The 25,375-nt window shown below is 48.7% G+C and overlaps 2 protein-coding genes across 3 annotated transcripts in view; one reads left to right on the forward strand and one right to left on the reverse strand.

Annotated features, from left to right (window-relative positions):
* Nucleotides 1–208: 208 nt before the first annotated feature.
* BCKDHA (branched chain keto acid dehydrogenase E1 subunit alpha) lies at nt 209–11,934 on the reverse strand. The gene is made up of 9 exons (XM_081200487.1): nt 11,780–11,934; nt 7,232–7,411; nt 6,985–7,071; nt 5,784–5,892; nt 5,032–5,193; nt 4,411–4,617; nt 3,337–3,478; nt 3,038–3,209; nt 209–1,349 (listed from the first exon to the last, which is right to left on the reverse strand). Exons 1-9 carry the CDS (start codon nt 11,888–11,890, stop codon nt 1,179–1,181), a joined length of 1,341 nt encoding a protein of 446 aa, XP_081056613.1. The 5' UTR covers nt 11,891–11,934; the 3' UTR covers nt 209–1,178.
* A 1,767-nt stretch (nt 11,935–13,701) lies between these two features.
* The window catches only part of EXOSC5 (exosome component 5), a 39,745-nt gene continuing 28,071 nt past the window's right edge, over nt 13,702–25,375 (forward strand). Inside the window, exons 1-3 of one of the 2 annotated variants that reach the window (XM_081200685.1) lie at nt 13,702–13,935; nt 16,448–16,561; nt 21,060–21,181. In XM_081200685.1, the coding sequence (XP_081056811.1) occupies nt 13,824–13,935; nt 16,448–16,561; nt 21,060–21,181 (348 nt within the window). In that variant the 5' untranslated portion in view covers nt 13,702–13,823. The remainder of the gene's footprint in view (nt 13,936–16,447; nt 16,562–21,059; nt 21,182–25,375) is intronic. The other variant, XM_081200686.1, reaches the window with a different exon arrangement.

Raw genomic sequence — 25,375 nt, forward strand, 5'->3', positions numbered from 1 at the left:
AATCCACAGCCTGCTTCGATTTAGGGTGCAAGCCCTAACTCCTGTGAAGCGAAGGCAATGTGTCTCTGAGCACGTGCAAAGTGCCATTCTTTCCTTCCCAAGTGACTGCCAAACGGGTTCCACCCATTTTGATAACTATTCCAGTCAAGAATGTGGCACCCCAGCTGCAGATTCTCACTGGTTGAAAAGCAGACTGCACAGAGGCAAATGCCCACGAAAGTTTTATTAATTCCCCAATGTGACCCTTTGTTCATACATACATTTCCCTAGACACTTGTTACTCCCAGCAGCCCAAATAGAACCATTGCTTTTCAGTGGTAAGAACTTCCGATTCAAGCGTAACAGACCAAGAGAACTCCCCCCTCCAGGTGCCAGTTTAGATCGGGGAAAGGGCTCAGGAAAAGGCGGCCAGGCAAGACAGCCATAACTTCTTTCAGCATTGCTCTCCCTGGCTGCTAAAAACCCTCAAAAAATTTAAGATGACAGCTTGAGGTTCACATCCCTTAAAAATGCCATTTATCACCCAAAAGACACTATCCGAAGAAGGCCTGGATTCTCAGACAGGACACCAGCTGTGGCCTCCCACTCTAGACAGCGCAGATTCTAGCGGCAGATTCCACCAAAGTGGTATTCAGTTCCGAAGACATTTACGATGGCATTAGGGATCCGTTTGGCAAAAATGCTTGCCCCCCACAGGGGAAACCAAGGTGTTGCCTGCTAGCTTATGCCCAATTTCTGGCTGAATGACAGAATCGTGGAGGGAAAGGGTACCGGGAGCAGGAGAAGAGTCGGGGAAGCAGCAGATCTAAGGCAATTCACATCCACAACAGGAGAGCCGTGGATGTTTCGTGTGCTTTGAACAGGCTCTGTGCAACTAGCAGATTCTAAAAACGGGGGCAAAGTAACAGTCTGGGCTGCTACCACAAGCTAGTTTGAAGCCCCTGGGTGGGGCCCAATGACACAGCTTACAGGTGCCAGCCCCTCAACCCCAAAGTATCCAAAAGGGATCCCCCGGTGTGGAGTCTCTTAGCAACTGATCCTTCCTTTTCACACGATCGCCACTGTGACAAGGAAGGGGTTGCCCAGAACACGAAACCTCTCTCTCTCTGCACGCTGGCTTGAGCCAATCTCCTGCACATCCCAGTTGCTGGAGGGCAGAGAGGCGAGGGGAAGGCAGGTCACTTCTCGTACTGGCCCAGTGGGTAGTGTTCGCCGTATTGCTTGAGGTGGCGTTCCAGGGATTCCTGCTGCTTCTGGATGTGCCAGGGCATCTCGCAGTAGACGTCGGAGAAGAGGAACTGAGGGCTGGGCTTCAACTTGCGCTCCGCCTCCTCAAAGGCCTCCATCACCTGAGGAACACAAAAGGAAAGCAGAGATGGGAGTCCCCGTTCCGGACCTGCAATTTGCTTTACAATCCTGTGCGGAAGAAAAGGAGGGTGGGGGAGGCGCCCGGCTTCTCTGAAAAGGAGCACCCACGGTTATGTCCCACCTCAGCCAGGATGCTTCTATTCATCACAAAGAAGTGGTTCTATTTTAGAAAGCTGATCAGATGAGCACTGGAATTTCTCTGTGTCAGGGCTGCTTTGGCTGCAGTTCAGCACAGAAACTCAGAGATGAGCAGTAAAGTCGATTCTTTATTCAGAGAGACAAAACACAATGGCGAACTTCACAGGCAGGACTAACTTGATGATGAAGTAGTAGTAGTAGTAGTAATTTATTTATACCCATCTGACTGGGTTTCCCCAGCCACTCTGGGCAGCTCCCAAACAGAATATTAAAAACACGATAAAACATCAAACATTAAAAGCTTCCCTAAACAGGGCTACCTTCAGATATTTTCTAAAAGTCAGGTAGTTGTTTATTTCCTTGACATCTGATAGGACGTTCCACGGGGCAGGTGCCACTACCGAGAAGGCCCTCTGCCTGGTTCCCGGTAACCTCATTTCTCCCAGTGAGGGAACATCCAGAAGGCCCTCGGAGCTGGACCTTGGTGTCTGGGCTGAACGATGGGGGTGGAGACGCTCCTTCAGGTATACTGGGCTGGCACAGGGGTTCTGAGCCTCCCACTTCCTTCCAAGGCTCCTCTGCAGCTGGCTGCCTTCATAACAGTCTCAAACTCTTTTGAGGAGGGGCTCTCTGTAACTTTTGCTCTGCTACAGGTAACACCCTTCTCGTTCTTGGGGACAGAAGAGGACGGGAGGAGGAGACAGTGGAACTGGCAGGGGGCTGGCAATCTGTCGCAGCCTCAGCCTCCTCCTTCTCCTCAGCTGCCTCACTCTCACTTAAACCTATTGCTTGCTCCGCCTCCAACCCATCTGCCCCCCTTCTTCCTCTGACTTCTGTCTTCTGCACCCCACCACCAATCTCCTGGCTCGGAGCCTTCCCACTCTGATGCTTCCTGGGGGGGGGTTCCCCGGCTGTAGCTTCCCACCATTCCTCCTCGCCTAGCCAGTCCCTGACACCCTGTGGAAGTCACCATGCGTGTTCCTCCTTTTCAAAAGGGGTATGTACTCCTGTACCCAGGGCACGGGCAGATGGAAGGCTCACCCCCCTAAATAACGAAGAGGCAGCTGAAGAGTAGGGCATTGACACTAAGCTAGGGGGAGCAATGTTCTGGATTAGCATTAAGGCTGCTCCCTATGTTTGTCCTAGGAGACTTCAAGATTGTTGGCCTTTGCTCATATTTTGCATTGTTCTGTACATTTGCCTATTTATCGCAAGCAGGCACCCACAGAAACACAGCCAAGACGGAGAAGAAGAGTTTGGATTTGATATCCTGCTTTATCACTCCCCTAAGGAGTCTCAAAGCGGCTCACATTCTCCTTTCCTTTCCTCCCCCACAACAAACACTCTGTAAGGTGAGTGAGGCTGAGAGACTTCAGAGAAGTGTGACTAGCCCTAGGTCATCCAGCAGCTGCATGTGGAGGAGTGGAGACGCGAACCCGGTTCACCAGATTACGAGTCCATCGCTCTTAACCACTACACCACACTGGCTCTCAGGAGGGTAACGTGGACACCATACATCCAAGCCACTCACCCTTTTGCGGGATTTCTTCCGCCACGTCTTCTCCTGGTCCTCATCCCACCAGCCTCTGCCCACCATGTAGTGACGGAGACGAGAGATAGGGTGGTCTTGCTTGTCCCAATAGTTGACTTCGTCCACCGAGCGGTAGGCAGAGCTGTCGTCACTTGTGCTGTGGTGCCCAATCCTGAAAGGGAAACGGGCGGCTCATGATTCAGGTGGGTTCTTTGGTCCCGCCCCCCACATCAGGTCACTTCCTTCTCAGGCCATGGGACTTGTGCTCCATTGACTCTTCCCGCTCGCTCCACACCTACCTGTAGGTCATGGCTTCAATCAGGAAGGGCTGGTTCTCAGCAACAGCCCGGCGACGGGCCTCTCTGGTGGCATTGTACACGGCAAAGACGTCGTTGCCATCTACCCGGATAGACTGGATGCCGTAGCCGGGACCACGTGCAGCTGTGGGAAGAAAGCAAAGGATGGGCGCTCTGGGAATAGGGAGTGTTGGACTGTTCAACTTTCCAATTCCAAAAAGGTGCTAAGAAGTCATGACATTGATTTGGGAATTCGAAAGATACAGTGGTACCTCGGGTTACATACGCTTCAGGTTACAGACTCCGTTAACCCAGAAATATTACCTCGGGTTAAGAAATTTGCTTCAGGATGAGAACAGAAATTGTGCTCCGGCGGCACGGCGGCAGCAGGAGGCCCCATTAGCGAAAGTGGTGCTTCAGGTTAAGAACAGTTTGAGGTTAAGAACGGACCTCCGGAACAAATTAAGTACTTAACCCGAGGTACCACTGTATTTTGGTTGAATAAATATAGTTTAGTTTTACTTAGTATAGGTAATATGTGTGCAAAACTGCAAAGAAATAATTAAAAATGATTGCCAAGAACTTGCAGTTATACATTATTATTCTTTAGCATTACTCAACATTTTCAGAATATTGAAATTCATGGGTTTCCCGAAAGCAGTTTACATGTATCTTCATCAAATGCAGACTTACAGAGCTAAATGTTGTCTGATCACAAAAATAATAGCAGATTTGAATTCCTCACACCCCGAAAACATGATTTTAAGACCCCTAACTGAGGAAATTTGCAAAAATTAACTTTTACTCCCAATATGATACGCCCTACTCTGGGAAGCCACGCTTCACGTTGCAGCAGGTGCTTTCGGGACAGTTGATGAAACAATGCCAATATAAAGATGAAAAAAGGCACATATATTTCTGTGCTAGTTATGCGGCAGTGGCTGGTAACAGCAGAGCCTTCCAAAGTGGACTTTCTATGTTATTCTTGCTTCACCCAGAATCTGGGGCAGGAAGGTAAGGTCATGTAGCCTCAGAGCATTCTCCACCCCACCCACACCCTGGCCTGACCCCCCTCACCTATTCCGTCGCCCCGGTACTGCTCAGACGTCGGGGTGGAGATGGCATAACCGTTGTTGCGGCAGAAGAAAATGATGGGGCACTCAAGGGTGGCGGCGAAGTTGAAGCCTGCGTGGGCATCGCCCTCACTGGCCGCGCCCTCCCCAAAGTAGCAGATGACAATCCGGTTGGTGTTCTCCCTCTTGATGGCGTAGGCGGAGCCAACAGCTGCCAAATGGGGAGGGGAAGAGAGGGAATGAGAGCAGGGAAAGGAAAGAGATGGGTGCACAGGCCATTCACTGTGACTGTGTCTTCAAACAAAGGATTGCTTTGTTGTAACGAACTCTTGTCATTAATAAAGCGGAGGATCTGTCCATACTAAGCAGTGTCGTGACCCGCTCAGCTCCCAGACCCCTTTGGCAACGACCCCAAAGGGGGATTTGCCAGCTTGGGGTGTCTCACACCTCCTGACTCTGCCAGAGGGAAAGAGGATCAAATACTATGTGCACTTGAAGCTACCACAGATCAAGCTAAACCACCGATTCAGCCTGAACATACCCAGTTCCCTCAACTGTTCCTCATAAGGCCTAGTTCCCAGACCCTTTATTGTCTTGGAAATTTTTTAACCCATTTTCGTCTCACCTTGTGGGATCTGCGTAGCTAGTGGAGATGATATGGTGACAAAGTGCAAATCTTTGCAGCCGTAGTGCACGGGCATCTGACGGCCTTTCCCAGTGTCGCTGGCATTGCCGTAGCACTGTGCCATGAACAGGTCCAGAGGGTACCCTCTGTGCATCAGTACACCTAAGAGGAGCAAGAGGGAACATGAGATTAACCGGAAGCACCTTTTATCAGAGTGAGAAGCCAGTAATGGTATTAACAGCGCACTAGTTGATGCACAGAGTTCAGGAGCAATGCTTCTTCCATTTGATGGACGAGAGGAACACATTTGGGGATGGGAAGCCATCTCAGTCAAGGTTCAAAAGCCTACTATAAAATAAATTCAAGATTACACTGCAGAAAAGAAGGCCTATTAAGAACACCTATTGCAGTGGCTGCTGTTATGGAATATAAAAACAGATCAATCAACCTTTAAAGCACATGGTACCATGTGCCTGTCTAATCGGCTCCTTTAATTGTTTATAAACAGTCACACGGTGTGCAGAACTAACCAGCCCAAGAGACAGTGTATCCTAAGGGAAAATAGGAACAAATGATTAAAAAATGGAATAACGGGAAAGAAGTAGTATTGCTGGGGTGAGAGCTGAGGATGCAAACATGCCTTATGCTGTTAAGAGCGCTGCAGTGTTGAGCTGTCATGTGCTGCCACCCAGTGGCTGAGCAGCTAGTAGCACACCACACTTTAGCAGGAGGGAGGGTGAATTGGCCCATACCTGCTTCACGGTACTGTCCAAAGACCAGATCGGTGTCACTAAGAGCCGCTGCGCTGCCCACGTGGGTGCCTTCCTCCCCGTAGTTGGTCATGTAGAAGGAGATCCGACCCTAAGGAAAACAAACTGAACTTAGTCATGGAAGGAGGAAGGGATAGCTCAGTTAGGAGAGCAAAAGACTCAGGGTTGTGGGTTCAAGCCCCATGTTGGGCAAGATTCCTGCACTGCAGGGGGTTGGACTAGAGGGTTCACACGGTCCCTTCCAACTCTACAATTTTATGATTCTAAGGAAGGTGAAGGCCTCTGGGCCCAACTTTGTGTGCCTGTCTATTCATTAGATCAGGGCTGTCCAACTTCCAAGAGACTGCGATCTATAACCACTATAAAAAAAAACAGGCAGTGATCTTCTCAGAGTTGTTGAGCTTTTTTGGGGGTGGGGCACTGTAATGTGTATGGGTTGCTCGTGCGTAAGTTGCCGCCTCTCCAGGCTTTGTTGCCTTGCTAAACCTTTCAGTCTGGGCAGCCCTTCACTTCGTGGCTGCCTCAGTCGCTAGCAGAATCCGTCAGTGGGCGTTTCTTAAATCTTTTCCAACATAAAAGTTGTTTGACACCCAGTCTCCTCCTACTCTCTCTGCGCGGAAGTGTTCTGCGCAGGGTGGGCGTGGGTAGCGGAGGACTCGTGCTCTCCCCGCTGGTGTCCGGTGAAGAGTCCTGGAGCCCTCTCGCCGATTCCCCCATCAGCCCCTCTATATCCCTGGTGTTGCGCTGATTTGCTTCCCCATCTGCGGAGCTGCCTCTCTCCCTGCTGGGCCCTTCTCCAGCATCATTTGAGAGCCTTCCCTCCGCCTCTAGCTCCGATGTCAGTTCCCTGACAGGCACAATCAACCATGATCGACAAGGGGCATCCCACGAATGACCAGTAGATCGCAATCGACCTGTCGGACAGTCCTACATTAGATCAACTTCCCCCAACCTGCTGTAAGCCAGGTGTTTTGGACTACAATTCCCATCAGCCCCAGCTAGCAGGGCCAGCGCTCAGGGGTGATGGAAGTCCAACCAAAACATCAGGTTGGAGAAGGCCAGGCTACATCCACATCCCCAAGTCAGGAGATACTTTCTGTGACCCTCCCAATAGGACAATTTGTTTTTTTGAATGAGGGGGCCAGAATCTTACGGCACGTGTGTGTGTGAAATGCGGCCATACCTGCCTCTGGGACTCGTACAGAATCCGATCCATGGTGTTGAGAAGCGTCATGCTCTTGTAGAATTTCAGCACCTGCTCTTGGGGAAGCTGCAATGGAGGGAGAAATGGAGGGATGAAAAATATTTGAACAGGGCCGAAGGAAAGTATTTCAAAATTCCTTGGCTCCTGCAAGAACCTCTTGATTTTTTTTCTTCGGAACTGCACAGTGCACTGAACTGGACAATCTGACAAGGCCCTTGTATCTTACCTCAGGGTCCTCGCTGGGGTTGGTGATCTGCCCCTGTCGGTCCATAACTCGGTAGATGGGAATCCCTGAAATGACATTAGGCTGGATGAACTCTAGCTTGTCTACGAACTCGGCCGAGGCACCGGGGAATTGCGGCTTCTCCTCCAAAGAGGTAAACTCTTCCTGCTGTTGAAGGCATACCTGGTACGGATAAAGAGAGAACAGCACACCTGTGAAAAGGTGAACAGAGTTGCATCATGCCATACAGCGACGAGGCAACTGAAATGCTATGTATTTGGTTTCAGTAGAAAATAAATAAATAAATATTATCCAGTAGCACTTTAGAGACTAACTAAGTTTGTTCTTGGTATGAGCTTTCGTGTGCATGCACACTTCTTCAGATACCCACAGATACTGAAGAAGTGTGAATGCGCACAAAAGCTCATACCAAGAACAAACTTAGTTGGTCTCTAAGGTGCTGCTGGATTTTAAATTTTTTTTTAATATATTTCTACTGCATCAGACGAACACAGCTACCTATTTTATTTCAGTTACACTTGTCATTCTGCAAACCTATCACCACATAGGTATTTCCCCCCAGCGAGCGATGTGCCTTGGCTTCTCAAAATGTGGTCCCACCGACCCTCTAACCCACTTCGCTTTGCATCCCCATTGGCGATGTAGAAGGAGGTGGCGTGTACTGCCAAGATCCCAGGGTGTGCTTGCGCATGCAGTGTGCCTCTCCTCCCAGTGGACTGCCTCTCTGCAACTACGTGGCTGTCAGGGGTGGTAGGTAAAGTCCAGCCCTATGTGAAACACTGTCAGCAGCTGCAGGAGCCCTTCTGTAGGCTGGGCTTCATAGGATAGAAACACAGCAATAAAACACGGTCCCCAGATGCAATGTTTTAGTGTAAGGGTATCCGGTGGGAGTAGGGGCTAAATCTGCTGCCTGCCCCAGGCTGAAGAACCGAGCACATCCCTAACATGATATCCCCATCCTTACTGCAATTACACCTTTTTCTCCAAGTAGCTCAGGGTGACATACACGGCTCCCCCTCTCCTCATTCAATCTCCACAACACCCCTGTGAGGTAGGAAATGCTGAGAGATTTTAAGTGACCCAAGGTCACCCAGTGAGCTTCATAACTGAGTGGGGATTTGCACCCTGGTCTGAAACTCTACCCTAGAGGTCGGCAACTTTATCTGAGGCTGGGCCGGTCGATGCTCCGTCCATCGGAGGACGGGCCGGAGTGTGTGCGCACGCGTGCTCTTCCGGGTCGGAGGAGTGCCTGTGCGCGAGTGCACACGCTATTTCTGGCACTCCTCCGACCCGGAAGTGCGCTGGAAATAGTATGTGCACATGCACACGGGCGCTTCTCTGTCCTGCACCCGTGCACACATGCTATTTCCGGCGCACATCCGGGTCGGAGGAGTGTCCATGCAGACAGGTGCCACCAACCCAAAAGTTGGTCCCTGTGCCGCGCCGCACCAGTAAGAGCAGGCAGCGGGCGTGGCAGCAGGGGGCACCATGGGCCGGTTAGGCAAGCCTCATGGGCTGCTACCGCTAGGTTGCCGACCCCTGCTCTACCCCCTCCCCCCACCACACTGGCTCTCATTTCTTGGTGAAAAGAGTGTGACAGAATGGTGGGGGGCAGGCCTGGTTTCTACGGGGTTGTGGGTTTTTTGGTAAAACAAAATGCAAAATGTCTCCACCCCCACTGTTCTGCCTGGACACTGAAGTCCAGCATCGAGGGCCTTCTGGCAGTTCCCTCATTGCAAGAAGCAAAGCTACAGAGAACCAGGCAGAGGGCCTTCCAGTGGTGGCGCCCGCCCTGTGGAACACCCTGCCACCAGATGTCAAAGAGAACAACTACCTGACATTTAGAAGAAGGCAGCCCTGTTCAGGGAAGTTTTTAATGTGTGAAATTTAATGTATTTTTAATCTTTGTTGGAAGCTGCCCAGAGTGGCTGGGGAAACCCAGCCAGATGGGCGGGGTACAAGTAAATAATAATAATAATAATAATAATAATAATAATAATAATAATAATAATAATAATAATAATTATTATTATTATGTGGCAAATCTAGGCCTGTAACATATTACTGGGTGGAAGAACCAGAGAAAGTGTCTCTTGGATTACACACTTTAGAGGCCATCCCTGTATGGTTCAACAACATCTGGACAGATCAGGTTCCCTATTCAGGCTATATGAGCTGTCGAAAACAACGGTGGAATAAGCCTTTAAATCCAGGACGGACATGTTTGTTAAACAAATACCACATCCTTGGCTGCTGCCAGGGAGAGAAGGAAAATTATCTCCACAGATCTTGGGCCTGTAAAGCTGTGACAAGAAAGCTAATTGACTTCAGTAAATCAACACTGGGGAAAAGGGTGAGGGAAACTGGATGCGGTCCCAAAAGAAAGAGAAACACACGCCCCTTGAGGCGGCCCAATCAGGCAGGAGAAAGTTGCAGGGGAGACGGATTCTCTCCCTCCCTTTCTGAAAGAAAGTGTTTTCCAAGTCCTGAAAACACACAGGGTGACCTGCCACAAACACACACGCCAACCACATGTGACGATGCCTTTTAAAAGACTGGTTCCCTGCTGAATGCTTTGGAAAATAGATATTTGCAGCATTTCTAACACAAGCCTCCCACCTTCATCAGGGCACAAAGGCAATCGACTCCCTCTCACAGCCTCATCTGTTCTGCACGTTTACTTGGGAATTAAATCCCACCGGGGAAGTAAGTCCTACTGAATTCAATGGGGCGTACTCCTAATTTAAGAGTTGGAAAGGGACCCTGATGGCCATCTAGTCCAACCCCCCTGCAATGCTGGAATCTCAAGTAAACCATTCATGCCAGGTGGCCATCCAACCTCTGCTTAAAAGCCTCTGGCGAAGGAAAGCCCACCTCTCCTTGCAGACAGCATTGCAAAGCAGCCAGTTGTATGAACTTTTGGCTAGCATTATGAGTGTGTACAGTGGTACCTCGGGTTAAGTACTTAATTTGTTCCAGAGGTCTATACTTAACCTGAAACTTTTCTTAACCTGAAGCACCACTTTAGCTAACGGGGCCTCCTGCTGCTGCCGCGCCGCCGGAGCCTGATTTCTGTTCTTATCCTGAAGCAAAGTTCTTAACCTGAAGCACTATTTCTGGCTTAGTGGAGTGTGTAACCTGAAGCGTATGTAACCCGAGGTACCACTGTATGTGTTTGTGTTTGGCCACAAACAACTCGAGTTCACAAGGTGCAGGGAAGCTGTGGTCTTCTAGATTTTGCTGAACGATAATAATAATAATAATAAATTTTATTTATACCCTGCCCTCCCCAGCCAAGACCAGGCTCAGGGCGGCTAACACCAGGTATAAAAACAATTGATTAAAATGCAACTTAAAAACAAGATGAAAATACAACATTAACATGCAGCCTCATTTTAGTAGAAACTCAAACTCAACACACATACACACACCCTCCGCCATCATCCCATTTGAGTGAGTCAAATTAATACCCGCAGGAATGTAAGAAGACCCTTCTGGATCCGGCCAACAGCCCATCTAATCCAGCGTCCTCTTCCCACAGTGGCCAACCACATGCTTGTGGCAAAGCCGCAAGCAGGATTCGGGTGTAAGAGCAACTCTCCAACGTCCCCTCCAAGCAGTTTCCAGCTGCTGGTATTCAGAAGGATTACTGTGCCTGACCTTGGCAGAGCCATCAAGACCAGTAGCCATCGATACAGCCAGTCCTCCATGAATCTGCCCAATCCTTTTTTTAACAAAACCACCTGGGTTAGAAAAACCATGTTTAAAAAATCAAATCAAATCCATTAAAAAGCCATCTGGGCTGGTGGCCGTCACTTCCTCCTGCAGCAGCGGTGAGTTCCGCAGCTTAACGATGTGCACTATTATAAGGACCCATGTCATTATTTGGGCAGAGCTCACTCAGAAGCAGTTCACATAAAGAACACAACAAATACATACATGATCAGCAACAATAACAACAACCCCCAATAGACCAGCATGAAGGATGATTTCAGGAAACATATGCCAGTTAAAAATCCCTGCAGGACACCCATTTCTGAGAAGACGGATATAGCATTTTCAACAAGGACAGATGGACCCGCAATATAAAATGCTCCACTCCTCCTCACCCCCCCCGCAAAGTTTGCACCCATACACGTGCAAAGTAGCACGTGGGGATGTGCAACTTCCACATTCCCTCCCTCCCCCATCCAGCCGTTGCCTCCCAAACCCTAAAAAACTTGGGTTTCTGTGATTTGTTTTGGTTTTTTAGGGGGGGGGCGGGAAGAGATCTGGAGGGTAGGGGGAAGAGATATTACCCCACCTCTAGACCCCCAGCGAAGGGGGTCCCACCTCTCCTTCCACCCCTATTTGAGACCCCCCACCCCCCAGCAAAAGAAACCCCCACGGCTAAGTGGGACACGATGACCTCCTTTCTCGCTGAGAGGGGGAGAAACCCCACGTCTATCCAACCCTCCCTTTAAATGGGGCCCAAATATCCGGGTCGTGACTGCGGGAGGGGGGCAGGGGGGGCCGCCTCGGGAGACTCACTCCTGCGCGGAGCCCCCTCGCCGGCAGCCGCCCGGGGTGCGAGGGGCGTCCCAGCAGCAGGCGCCTCAGGGAGCGCAGCCCCGCGCAAGGGAGCCTCGCCGACGCCGCCATTTTGGGCGGCTGGGAAGCGCGAGGCGGGCGCCGGGCACTAGGCCTCGCCTCCTCCTCCTCCTCCGTCGAGGGAGGCGGGAAAGACGCCACCGCCGCCCTCGCTCCTCCCCCGAACCCGCTCCGGAATATAACGGGGCCCTGGGAATAGAGCCCAGGAATGGGTCGTGATTTTTCGTGTGTGGTGACGTATTTCAAACCATATCCTGACAGAAAAGTTGTAGAGCTGGGCAAGATGGAATGAAACAAAATTAAATTTAAAAATGCCGTTTTTGAGGTGTCCCAGCGGGGAAGGCCACGCGCCCGGGTTTTCCCGGACGAGCGGGCGTCCCCCCCCGCCGGTGTTATTCTGTGTCCGGGAAAATCCGGACGCCGCAGCCACCCCAGATCCTCAGACAGGAGGTGTTGTGAATGTAATGAGTAATCATCTAATGTTTATTGGATGGATTTCCCCCCTAAATTGATTTTTGAATTCTGAATTTATTGTTATTCACGTTTTATACTGTATTTTATGCTGTTTTTTTGTTGCATCAGTTAAGTGTTTTAAATTTGTTGTTAGCCGCCCTGAGCCCGGTTTTCTGAATCGGGAAGGGCAGGATATAAATTAGAAAAAAATATTATTTATTATTAATCATTGTCCTAACCATCCCGAAGGATGAGTCCTTTTCTCCTCTGGACTTTTTCTCCCTCCCTCTGGGACCCTGCTCTGTCTCTTCTACCTCGCACAGCGACCCTTGCGAGGTAGATGAGGGAGAGAGGGGAATAAGTCGCCGGCCCCAAGTGACTCGGGGTGTGTGTGTGGAAGCAAGACCCCCGTTTTATCCTCGCAGCAAAACCTGTGGAGGAAATTATTCTGAGGGTCACCTAGTCAGGAATGGACTGTGGCAATAGGCCTTTCTTGACAAGGATGAGGTTTGGCTCCCACACCTAAATATTTCTTGTTTTCACAATGATTCCCTTGGGTGCAGTTGCTTTTTCATAGATATTTTCAGTAGACACCTGTGTAAATATAGCTTTATTATTATTATTATTATTAATTATTATTATTATTATTATTATTATTATTATTATTATTATTATTTTGAGCCCCCTCTACTCAGCGACCTGTGCAGGGGACACCCCTGCACTGCCCTAAACCCAGAGAGTGGGCCTTCTCCCCAATTTTTTATTTTTATTTTAAAATTTTATTTGGTTCTGTTTATAAATCGCTTCCCCGTCTCCAAGGGACATTAAAAAATAAAATATACCGGTAGGTTTTTCCACAGAAGGACAATAAGCACAGACAAACCAAACTTAGGCTAAGGTTTGTCAGTCACATTTGGTATAGTTAAAGCGGAACAAAATGTTAATTCGTTGCTGAATTGTTTATTTTATTTATTTGATTACGATAACCCTGTGAGGTAGCAATTTGTATGGATGTTGGGGGGAATGCTGGAAAATCAACCCCCTCCCCTTAATTATGACCCCCACACTCTGATTCCGAGGGGACACCCCAAGTTTCCCCCTTCCTGAACCATTTTTTCTAATTTAAAAGCTCTCTCTGTGTTTGTGTGTGTGAACTCTTAAAGCAGATTTGAAGCACATCCTTTCCCTCAAAGGATTCTGGGCCTTGTAGTTTACCCCTCACACAGCTCCTGTTCCCAGCATCCCTTAGCAAACTGCAGCACCCAGAATTCTTTGCGGGAAAGACTGTGCATTTTTGAATGTGCTTGACAGGCACGGCGTGCAAAGAGCCACATTGGAGGAGGGGGTTCAAAAGTGAACCAGGGTATCGCGTTGACAACCCCCCCTCTGTTTGAAACTTCAGAGCGGAAAGACTTAAGAAGGTTAGGTGTGGGTGTTGCTTTAAGAGGAGGTGTCGGCACCCGTAGCTCCGCCCCGTCAAACCCCGGATCCGGAAGCATCAAGGGGGAAACCACGTGGGTGGATCGGAGCGATGGAGACCGAACAGAAGCGCTTCGATTCTGGGGATCTCCCTGCGCTGCGCCGGATCCTGTGTGAGCAGGGACTGCTGTCCCGTCCTGATGGATCTGCCTCCTGGATGCAGGGTCAGCCGTGGCTTCCTTTCCTCCACCCCACCTTCCTGCTCCTCCTTCTCTGGGTTATATCCACTTAACTAGCGCTGTTGATGCTCCGCAGGTGTGAGGTGTAGACAGGCGTTTCTCAGGTCTCCCCTTCCGAGCTCCTGAGAGCTTTTAAGGTTCTCTTTGGCTCGGGGTCTTTATTCCCTCGATATCGCCCTGTTGCTCCTACTGTTTGGGATGGGTGTCTGGTCTTTAGTCTCATATCTCCCCGGCTCCTTTCTTAGCCCGAGTACCAGATGCTTAATACTGAATGCCCTTTGCTTTCCTAACCCCCCTCCAAAACAGAGCTTTTAGATCATAGAACTGCAACGTTGGAAGGGGTCCCAAGGGTGAAATCTAGTCCAAACCCCTGCAATGCAGAAATATCAGCTAAAACATCCATGACAGATGGCCACCCAATCTCTGCTCCAGTGAAATAGAATCCAGAACCTCCCAAGGGAGTCCATTCGACTGAGCAACAACCCCTACTGTCAGAAAGTTTCTCCTGATACTTAGTCAGAATCGCCTTTATTGTAACTTAAATCCGTTGGTTCGGGTCCTACCCTCCATAGCAGGAGAAAAGAAGCTTGCTCCATACTCCATGCTGATTTAAATTGAGTAAGGGGAACCCCCGCTCTCCCCGCAAGTTAACCCTGGTAGGTTATGGTTAAATTATAGAGTTTGCTACCCCATGGTTTGGTGGTAGACCACCAACTTGTATGGTTTAAAAAGGGAATTAGGCACATTCAGGATGGATAGGGTATTGTTGGGATGTGGGTGCCGCTGTGGGTTAAACCAGGGAGCCTAGGGCTTGCCGATCAGAAGGTTGGTGGTTCGAATCCCCACAACGGGGTTGCTCGGTCCCTGCTCCTGCCAACCTAGCAGTTCAAAAGCACGTCAAAGTGCAAGTAGATAAATAGGTACCACTACGTCGGGAAGGTAAAGGGCGTTTCCATGCGCTGCTCTGCTTCGCCAGAAGCGGCTTAGTCATGCTGGCCACATGACCCGGAAGCTGTATGCCGGCTCCCTCGGCCAATAAAGCGAGATGAGCGCCGCAACCCCAGAATCGGCCACGACTGGACCTAATGGTCAGGGGTCCCTTTATCTTTAGGGTATCGCTGGCTGCTAGTCATGTTGGCCTTGTGTATCAAAGGCAGTGTGCCTCTGTATGCAACCTGCCAGGGATGACAAGCAGGAGAGCACTGTTACTCCCATTTCTTGCTTGCAGGATTCCCATGGGCATCTGTCCCTGGTGGCTGGTGCCCATTGAGAAGGATAGGGTGGAAGGCAGAGAACCCAGCAGTCGGTGCTGCCAATGACAAGTACAGCCAACTAAAGCTAGTTTGGCCCCCATCCATGTCCTTAACTGAGTTCTGTAATGGCAAAGCCAAAACTAAGGGGGAGGATCAAGGGTCTTGAAACCAAGTCTTATTAGGAATGGTTGAGGGATATGTTTAGCCTGGAAAAGAGACTGAAAGGAGATAGGATAGCCATTTTCAAATATGAAGGCCTGTCACTTGGAAGATGGCGCAAGCTTGCTTTCTCTTGCTCTGGACCATCGGTAGGCAAACTAAGGCCCGGGGGCCGGATCCGGCCCAATCGCCTTCTAAATTCGGCCCACGGATGGTCTGGGAATCAGCGTGTTTTTACATGAGTAGAATGTGCCCTTTTATTTAAAATGCATCTCTGGGTTATTTGTGGGGTATAGGAATTCATTCTCCCCCCCAAAAAAAATAGTTTGGCCCCCCACAAGATCTGAGGGACAGTGGACTGGCCCCCTACTGAAAAAGTTTGCTGACCCCTGCTCTGGATGCTAGGACCCACACCAAATGGATTCAAGTTACAAGAAAGGAGATTATGACTTATAAGTCATGAAGAACTTTCTGAAAGTAAGAGCAGTTTGATAGTGGAACAGACTCCCTTAGGAGGTGGTGGACTCTCCTTTCTTGGAGGAATTTAAGCAGAGGTTGGATCTGTCATGGGTGCTTACTAGTTGAGTTGGGGTTGGGCTAGATGACCCTCTGGGGTCCCTTCTATGAAACTGGGAGGCAGTGCTACACCCAGAACTGCTTGTAAATAAGAAAGGGGGCAGGGTAAGGGCATAGCTGTCAACGTTTTCCTTTTTTTAAGGGAAATCCCCTTATTCTGAATAGGATTCCTCGCAAGAAAAGGGAAAAGTTGACAGCTATGGGTAAGGGCAGACTGCAGTTGCCGGGGCAGGGCCTCATTTGCCCTAATGAACCACCTTGTGCTGGAAAAAAGAAATAAACAGAATGGAAAAGGCTTAGTTTGGTTTAGAAAAAAGCTGTGACTGCTTCTTTTCCCTCCCCTCAGGGCAGCTGGATAGTGAACTATTCTTCAGACTTCTCTCCTCCCTTCAAGGGGACCCTCGCTTCTATGGTAGCAGTTAGGGGAGTGGGGAGCTGGATGGTGACTGTTTCATCACCAAATTAGGCCAAATTGTTCATGCCCCCCACTTCCCCTGTTTTTTTTCCAGGGGACACTTCAGTACTAGTTGGAGTGTACGGGCCAACTGAAGTCAAGGTCAGCAAAGAGATCTATGATAAAGCTACCCTGGAAGTGCTTCTGAGGCCCAAAGTGGGTCTACCAGGTGAGAAGTATTGCAAACCGATTCATATATCCCCTTTTGGGGGTTCCTTTGACCCAGGTGCTTGCCCCTAGAATTTGTATAGTCGGGGCAAAGTTGGAACATACAGGCCTACTCGCTAATGTGGGTGTTCGTATAATGGATAGGTGTCGCGTTCTAATACTGTATTTGCATGCTGCGATTTGGGAATTTCTTTCATGGAGGGAGTTAAAAAGACAAAAGGAGGGTTTGAGTGAAGCATTTGTGACGCCTGCTTCTTGGGAGAAAAGCAATGACAAACCTAGACAGCATCTTAAAAAGTAGAGACATCACCTTGCCAACAAAGTTCCGTATTGTTCAAGCTATGGTTTTCCCAGTAGTGATGTATGAAAGTGAGAGCTGGACCATAAAGAAGGCTGATCGCTGAAGAATGGATACTTTTGAATTATGGTGCTGGAGGAGACTCCTGAGAGTCCCATGGACTGCAAGAAGAACAAACCTCTCCATTCTTAAGTAAATCAGCCCTGAGTGCTCACTGGAAGGACAGATCGTGAAGCTGGGGCTCCAAGACTTTGGCCACCTCATGAGAAGAGACGACTCCCTGGAAAAGACCCTGATGTTGGGAAAGATGGAGGGCACAAGGCGAAGAGGACGACAGAGGACAAGATGGTTGGATAGTGTTCTCGAAGCTATCAGCATGAGTTTGACCAAACTGCGGGAGGCAGTGGAAGACAGGAGTGCCTGGCGTGCTCTGATCCATGGGGTCACGAAGAGGCGGACACGACTAAACGACTAAACAACAACAACAACATAATATTGAAAGGCAGGATAGTTCTTCCCTTGCACTAATTGCATGTTCAACGAGGGTGTGGAGAGACCCCCATGTTTATACCAACTCCATGCTAGGGGAGGTCCTCAGCCAATCTGCAAAGATGCTGCACGTTTGTATATTGGTATGCATGCTGAACTAATTCATTTGTGAAATGCATAGCTGGTGGGGTTTGTGGCCAGCAGGCGGAGCTAGTTTGCACAGCCCTATGATGCCCCCCACCCCATCCCTGTTTACCTAAATCAGGCATAGGCAAACTCCGGCCCTCCAGATGTTTGAGACTACAATTCCCATCATCCCTAGCTAACAGGACCAGTGGTCAGGGATGATGGGAATTGTAGTCCCAAACATTTGGGAGGCCGGAGTTTGCCTATGCCTGACCTAAATCTCCCATTGTGTAAACCATCCTGGATCTGAGGACAAAGGTGGGATGGGATGGGAATTCAATTAATCACTTGTTACTGGGTTGGCACAGGGAACCAGTGTCCAAACGGGTGGATGCAACCAATTACTTGCAGTGTCTGGGTGCAAGGTACAGTTAGCCGTATTTCTAACCCAGTAAGACAGTTACAGGTGCTTGATTTCCCAGCTCTGCTGCTGGGATCCTTCAACAGAAGATGAAAGTGTTTACCTTCTTATTCAACAAGCTACAGTGAGCCTTGGGGGTCATACACCCCATCTTCCCCTCTCCTCTGGTGTGACCGCAGGGAAGAGATTAGAAACTTCTGATTTCACTTGATCGCAGTTTAGTGTGTCGTTTAAACCCTAAACTGTGGTTTGTTGTTGTTTAGTCGTGTCCGACTCTTCACGACCCCATGGATCAGAGCACGCCAGGCACTCCTGTCTTCCACAGCCTCCCGCAGTTTGGTCAAACTCATGCTGGTAGCTTCGAGAACACTGTCCAAACATCTCGTCCTCTGTCGTCCCCTTCTCCTTGTGCCCTCAATCTTTCCCAACATCAGGGTCTTTTCCAGGGAGTCTTCTCGTCTCATGAGGTGCCCAAAGTATTGGAGCCTCAGCTTCAGGATCTGTCCTTCCAGTGAGCACTCAGGGCTGATTTCCTTCAGAATGGATAGGTCTGATCTTCTTGCAGTCCATGGGACTCTCAAGAGTCTCCTCCAGCACCATAATTCAAAAGCATCCATTCTTCGGCAATCAGCCTTCTTTATGGTCCAGCTCTCACTTCCATACATCATTACTGTGGTTAAATGCCCACTATGGCTTGTTTAAAGAAGCTAGCTTCATAACACCTCCTTTGAAGATGGCATGGTTCAAACCCAAGTCATCATCTGCATTAATGACAGCTTGTTGGTTCAGACCAGGAGTGGGTAATCAAAATGGAAGTGAAAGTTTTCTCCTTGTGGCCATGCCGGAAGGGTTTGGGGAATGCTTGAGGGAATGACTTGTTCTTGTCACAATAAACTATGCCTTAGTGTGATGTCATTGAGTTAAAACTGCTCCGCATGTCCCCTGAGTGGGACGCTCGACGTGTGTCACCTTTGTTAAATCTTTCATTATATCCATTTCCAAAATGTCTCTGCATGGAAGTGTTAGCAAGCGAAAACTCAAAACTCTTCCCCGTGTTGTTCTAATTTAAATTTAGCATGTGTGCTCACCATTCATCTCCTTCCCCCACCCCCAGGAACTAGCATAATCAAAAGGTGAGATGAGCTGTTATCTTCATAACCAACTGGGCCATCTGGTATCCTGCAGTGATACCATCTGGATATCTTGTTCCCTCCACAGGGAGCTCACAAAAGAAAATTGCTGGCATCAGAAAAAAAAAAATTCTCCCTTCCTTTTTTCCCCACCCGCTGAGACTTTCAGTGCATGTGAAACCTCCAGAGGGGGCTGGCTTTGCTGTGAATAATTAAATTAAGAAACAAAAGAATTTGTTTTCTGTGGAAACAGAAGAGCTTTAAAAAAAATTAAATCCTGCTGATCCTATTTGCAGACTTGACGGTATTAATGGTAAAAGAGGAAGAGAAGTGTGTTTGGACATGTGCGTGCCTTGAGGTCCTGCGTACTTAAGGAGAGTAGCTTCTGATGTGCAAGATTTTGAGTTTCACAGAAATCTTTGTTGGGCATGAAAGGTTCTGTGGAACCTGAAAGCCTGTGTAGGAACATAAGAAGCTACCTTATACAGAGTCACACCACTAGCTCCATCTAGTTCAGTGTTATCTACACACTGACTGATATCTGCTCTCTCCAAGATTTCAGACAGACAGCCTCTCCCAGAAACTATCTGGTGATGCTGAGAATTGAACTGGGAACATTCTTCATGCAAAGCAGATACTCTGCTAATGAGCTGGGGTCCTTCCCATGCTCCTGACTTTATCTGAAACGATCCACCTTGCCAACAAAGGTCCGTATAGTTAAAGCTATGGTTTTCCCACTAGTGATGTATGGAAGTGAGAGCTGGACCATAAAGAAGGCTGATCGCCGAAGAATTGATGAATTGAATTCTGGTGCTGGAGGAGACTCTTGAGAGTCCCGTGGACTGCAAGAAGATCAAACCTCTCCATTTTGAAGGAAATCAGCCCCGAGTGCTCACTGGAAGGACAGGTCCTGAAGCTGAGGCTCCAATACTTTGGCCACCTCATGAGAAGAGAAGACTCCCTGGAAAAGACCCTGATGCTGGGAAAGATGGAGGGCACAAGGAGAAGGGGACGACAGAGGACGAGATGGTTGGACAGTGTTCTCGAAGATACCAGCATGAGTTTGACCAAACTGCGGGAGGCAGTGGAAGACAGGAGTGCTTGGCGTGCTCTGATCCATGGGGTCACGAAGAGTTGGACACGACTAAACGACTCAAGAACAAAGCATCCAATAAAAAATAGAATTTTATCTGCGTATGTACCTGCCCTTTGGGATCAAGACAGTAGCCACTAATAGAATTTGTGATGTGGGCGGCTGTTTCTTCAAGTGATTTGTGTCGTACTGTAGGACCTGGGGTGGGGTGTGTGGGGTGGAATTTCCTGGATTTAACCATTTCAGGTGACAGAATGCATGTCTCAACATTTGCAGGGCTGCTTCATACAGTGGCTAGTTAAAACTATGGAACTCACTCCCACAGGAGCCACCAATGTGGATATTTAAAAGTGGATTGGGGGAGAGGATTGGACATGGGAGATAACTCTTGTCAGTGACTACCAGCCATAATGACTGCGCTCTGGTTCCATAGTTGGAGGCAGTAATCCATCTGAGCGCTATTCTTTTGTTGTAGAGCATTTAGGCAGGTCACCAGCACCTGCCAGCTGAAGGAAAAGCCTTCCCATTGCGTTCTGCTGAATGTATAAACCCCACTTAAGACTCCCTGTTGCTCAGGGCCAATATAAACCTTAAGGCACAGTAGAACAGTGCTTTGGATTCCTAGCCCCATGGACGCTGGAGAATTTTCCGGCTTCCCTCAAAAATGGTGCATCATGGATAAATAGAACCTCCATATGCAGTGGCAGTCTGCCGCCGAGGCCACATCGAGGTAAAAGGCCATCATTTTCCATACCCTGCTTCTGCGTTGCCTAGAAACATCCAGCAAGCTGCTGTTAGGGAATTGGATGACTATTGGTCTGATCCGACAAGGCAGCCCCGACGCTTGAGCCTCGGCAGTGTGACCTTTCAGAAGATGATTGCTTTGAGCCTCGTGTTTCTCTGTGGCTCACCTGCAGTGCTCTTTGCTTTCCTCCCGCCCAGGTGTTTATGAGAGAAGCCGAGAGCAGATGATCAAGAAGACGTGTGAGGCAGTGGTCCTGGGAACCCTTCATCCCCGTTCCTCTATTACGGTTGTGCTTCAGGTAGTCACAGATGCCGGCTCTGTATCCTTTCTGTGTATTATTATTATTATTATTACCTGCCCTTCACCCTGAGGTCCCAAGGACAGGGATAACAGCTAGATTGCTGGCTGGGATTGCCTTGAGATCACATGCAACCCCAGTTTTAAAACATCTGTACCAGTTGCCGGTTCATTTCTAGGCCCAATTAAAGATGCTCATATTAGTGTTTAAAGCTGTAAATGACTCAGGCTCCAAATACAGTGGTGCCCTGCAAGACGAATGCCTCGCAAGACGGAAAACTCGCTAGACGAAAGAGTTTTCCGTTTTGGAGGTGCTTCGCAAAACGAATTTCCTATGGGCTTGCTTCGCAAGACGAAAATGTCTTGCGAGTTCCTGCTGGTTTTTCCCCCTCCCCCCCTTTTCTAAGCCGCTAAGCCGCTTATCAGCTGATCTGATCAGCAGATAAGCAGCTAATAGCTAATCCGTCAATGGGCTTGCTTCACAAGACGAAAAAACCGCTAGACGAAGAGAATCACAGAACGGATTCTTTTCGTCTTGCGAGGCACCACTGTACCTGAAAAGCCACCTCCTTCCGTCTTAGGTGATGAGATCAACCATGGGTAGGCAAACTAAGGCCCGGGGGCAGGATCTGGCCCAATCACCTTCTCAATCCGGCCTGCGGACGGTCCGGGAATCAGCGTGTTTTTACACGAGTAGAATGTGTCCTTTTATTTAAAATGCATCTCTAGGTTATTTGTGGGGCCTGCCTGGTGTTTTTACATGAGTAGAATGTGTGCTTTTATTTAAAATGCGTCTCTGGGTTATTTGTGGGGGGCATAGGAATTCGTTCACACACACCCCGTCGAAATATAGCCTGGCCCCCCACATGGTCTGAGGGACAGTGGACCGGCCCCCTGCTGAAAAAGTTTGCTGACCCCTGAGATTGACAGAGAGGGCCCTTTTCTTTGTTGGAGGGTGGCGCCCCCTAAGTTGTGGAACTCCCACCCCACAGAGGTACATATGACACCTTCATTACAATACATTTCAGCAAATGCTGAAGACCCACCTCTTAGCTCTGACCTTTAGCACGGAAGACACATGTTTTCAGGACCCACCATATATCTGTGATGGCAAGTCACTTCCAACTGTTTTTAATGTTGTGTAATACTGTGGAGGATATTAATGTTGTGTTGCAACTCACTTTGAGGCCTTAGACGGGCGATATAATAATAGTAAATGACCCTAACAATGGTAATTTAAAATACAACATTCAAAATGGTTTGAAGCAACCAAAATTACCGAAATATGGTGGCTCCTACAAATACAGTGGTACCTTGTATTACAGATGCTTCAGGTTACAGACTCCGCTAACCCAGAAATAGTACCTCGGGTTAAGAGCTTTGCTTCAGGATGAGAACAGAAATCGTGCTCCAGCAGCAGCGGAAGGCCCCATTAGCTAAAGTGGCACCTCAGGTTAAGAACAGTTTCAGGTTAAGAACGGACCTCCGGAACGAATTAAGTTCTTAACCCGCGGTACCACTGTATAGACTTGCCTTCCCACTCTGAGGTGGCACTGTTTGGTTTGTGTGGCTACTGCCTGTTTTTAAATGGGCACAAAACACTTGGAAACCCTTGGGTAACAAGTCGAGTCATAAGTAATAAAGCCATGGTAAGGAACATGGGGCTCTGGTGCATTGCTGCAGGGGAGAGTTTGCTGGAACCATCAAGGGCAAGCGCACACACCTCTGCTCAGGCTCCCATCTGACGGCAATTAAAGATAGACTTCGTACCGGGGCACCTTGTCAGATTGTTCTAGCAGTTACGGAGGTAATGAGTGCAAATTGCTGCGAGCGATCAGGAAGTCTTTATTGCTAAAGCGTCTGAGATACAGATGGCCTCAGATGCTGGATTGTTTTTCAATCGTGGGGGTAGAGAAGCCGTTCCTGGGGAAGAAAGTCCTGAAGCCACGATTCCAGGGCAGTTGCCCTTCAGCAGAGACGTGCCAATATTGCACCTCTGAGTCAAACCGGGCCAAGGTGTCCTTGAACTTGCAATTACTCTTTCTGAGACTATTCCCTTCTGTGAGGGCTGGGGGACCTGTGGGCCTCCGAATGTTGGACTCCCAACTTCCACCAGCCCTGCCAACAGTCAGAGAGGATTGCCAACTGCACCACAATGTGGTCTTTGATGGACTCTCCACCTTCTCTTAGTCCTGTGTCTATAAAATAAGGGTTCCCCTGGGGCCTTTTCTTGCGCAAGACCTCATCGGTTTTGGGAAAGCATTGTTTTCTGGTGTGTAGCATTCTGGCCAGCGAAACGGTGAATGAGGCTTAGGGCAGGATCCAACCTCTGGCCTGCCTGTGGGGAAGGATTTTAAGGCAGTGGCAGGGACAGTGCTGATTCTGTCAGCCACTCATACGTTGGAGGAAGCGTGAAGTGGTTTAAGTCACATGCTCCTTCTTAGAAGTATGTTTCCTCTTGTGGATGAACCTAGCTCTTCCCCGCTGTCCGAAAGCCCTTCACCAGATATCCAACAAGATTTGGAGGGCGTCAGTTTGGGAAAGGCACCTTGCAAGGGTTCGCGCTAGTGAGGGAAATAAAAGTAAACATGCAGATGTTAAGGCCAGCAGGTGGCAGAAGCACTTAAAAAAAAGACGTATTATTGAAACACGGCTGTTTTAGGTTATGCAGCTCAGTTCTTAGGAAGCTCATTTCTCTACGAAGGGCAGGGGTGGGCCAATTAACAATTCTGGGGCCAAAGGTTCCTTAGCCTCCACAGATTCCTCCCCACTGACCTGCAGCCATATTCATGCAAAATTCTGTAATGTCAACATCCTGGTCAGCAACTAATTTTGCAAGCATCCAACTTGAAAGCGGGTTGGTGGTGGCTGATGGAGCTCCCTCTTTCTCCCAAACTGCTGTATACAAGGAAGAAAGAGAGGATTTAGGAATGGGGAGGGGAATCCACCCTTCTCTTCTTTGGAAGCCCTTTTTGAAAATGGGTGGGGTGGGGGTTGTGGAGAGCCGTTCAGCTTGCTTGCATGCTCCCCTGTTCCTCTTCCGCTCCACCCGTCGCATCCATCTACCCATTTTATGGATGGATTGGAGGAAGACAGAGAGTGAATAACGAGGAGGACAGTGGTCAGATCTAGCCCAGGATTGCTGGTTGCTGATTCCTGATCACAGATGATGGTATTTTATGTGAGCAAAAGCAAATAAATATTATGATGTTGCACATTCTACCGTATAATTACAAGTACAGTGGTACCTTGGGTTACATACGCTTCAGGTTACGTATGCTTCAGGTTACAGACTCCGCTAACCCAGAAATATTACCTTGGGTTAAGAACTTTGCTTCAGGATGAGAACAGAAATCATGCTCTGGCAGCGCAGCAGCAGCAGGAAGCCCCATTAGCTAAAGTGGTTCTTCAGGTTAAGAACAGTTTCAGGTTAAGAACGGTTAAGTACTTAACCCGAGGTACCACCGTAATCTTTTCCCCAGTTCAGTTTAAACAAAAATCTATAGGTCATACATCTCAGATGCCATTAACTTAAGTGGAGTCTCTGGCCGAGGTGGTTCCTCGTACTAATCTGCTTCTGGCATAATCAGGGTGGTGAATGTTGACAAAAACTGCAATTAAGCAGACAATGGAAGTCATAGGGGCCAGGCAGAAACGGGTTAAGGAAGGAAGGGCTTCTCTGTGGTACATTAAATCGGTTGTCTTTGCTGAATGCATCTGCCAACTGGGTTTGTGGCTGCCACTGGTGTTCAGCCTAATAGCATTCCAGCCAACCCAGAGCCATTAATAAAAGCTTGAGGGAGGGAGAGAAATATTAGCTTCTGCCAGGTGTTCTGCGGAAAGGAGAAATGGGGCTGTTTTCTGGCTGATCACAGCAATTCTTCTTGGGATGCAGGCATTTTGAATTAGGGAACGAGTGCAGACTTTGGCCAAATGCAGGAAAATCTCTGTATCCCCCCCCCCCCCATCCAAAAATAAAAATAAAAATCCCTGTGGCATATATAACAGCATTTGCTTCAACACCTTTTCCTGACACTCCTGCCTCTCATCAGCAGGGCGCTTAATCGTCTTATACAGCTCAAACCTAGCCCACTTTAAAAATCTTGGATTTTAATTTTTGCAAAATCTTGTGACATCAATAGGATGCCCTTTCCTTACATAGTTACATAAAAACATATATCCAAAGGTCCAGAAAGTTCTGTTGGAAGTAGGTTAG

The sequence above is a fragment of the Podarcis bocagei genome, assembly GCF_964188305.1.
Source record: "Podarcis bocagei genome assembly, chromosome: 7".
Taxonomy (NCBI): Eukaryota; Metazoa; Chordata; class Lepidosauria; order Squamata; family Lacertidae; genus Podarcis; species Podarcis bocagei.

What these genes read in the sequence shown, in the direction of transcription:
- BCKDHA (XM_081200487.1), bottom strand. Translation starts at nt 11,890, where the DNA reads ATGGCGGCGTCGGCGAGGCTCCCTTGCGCGGGGCTGCGCTCCCTGAGG. An exon ending in ACCCCAGCGAGGACCCTGAG is followed by an intron (nt 7,072 to 7,231) that starts GTAAGATACAAG and finishes CCTCCATTGCAG; the next exon opens with CTTCCCCAAGAGCAGGTGCT. An exon ending in AGCTACGCAGATCCCACAAG is followed by an intron (nt 4,618 to 5,031) that starts GTGAGACGAAAA and finishes CCCATTTGGCAG; the next exon opens with CTGTTGGCTCCGCCTACGCC.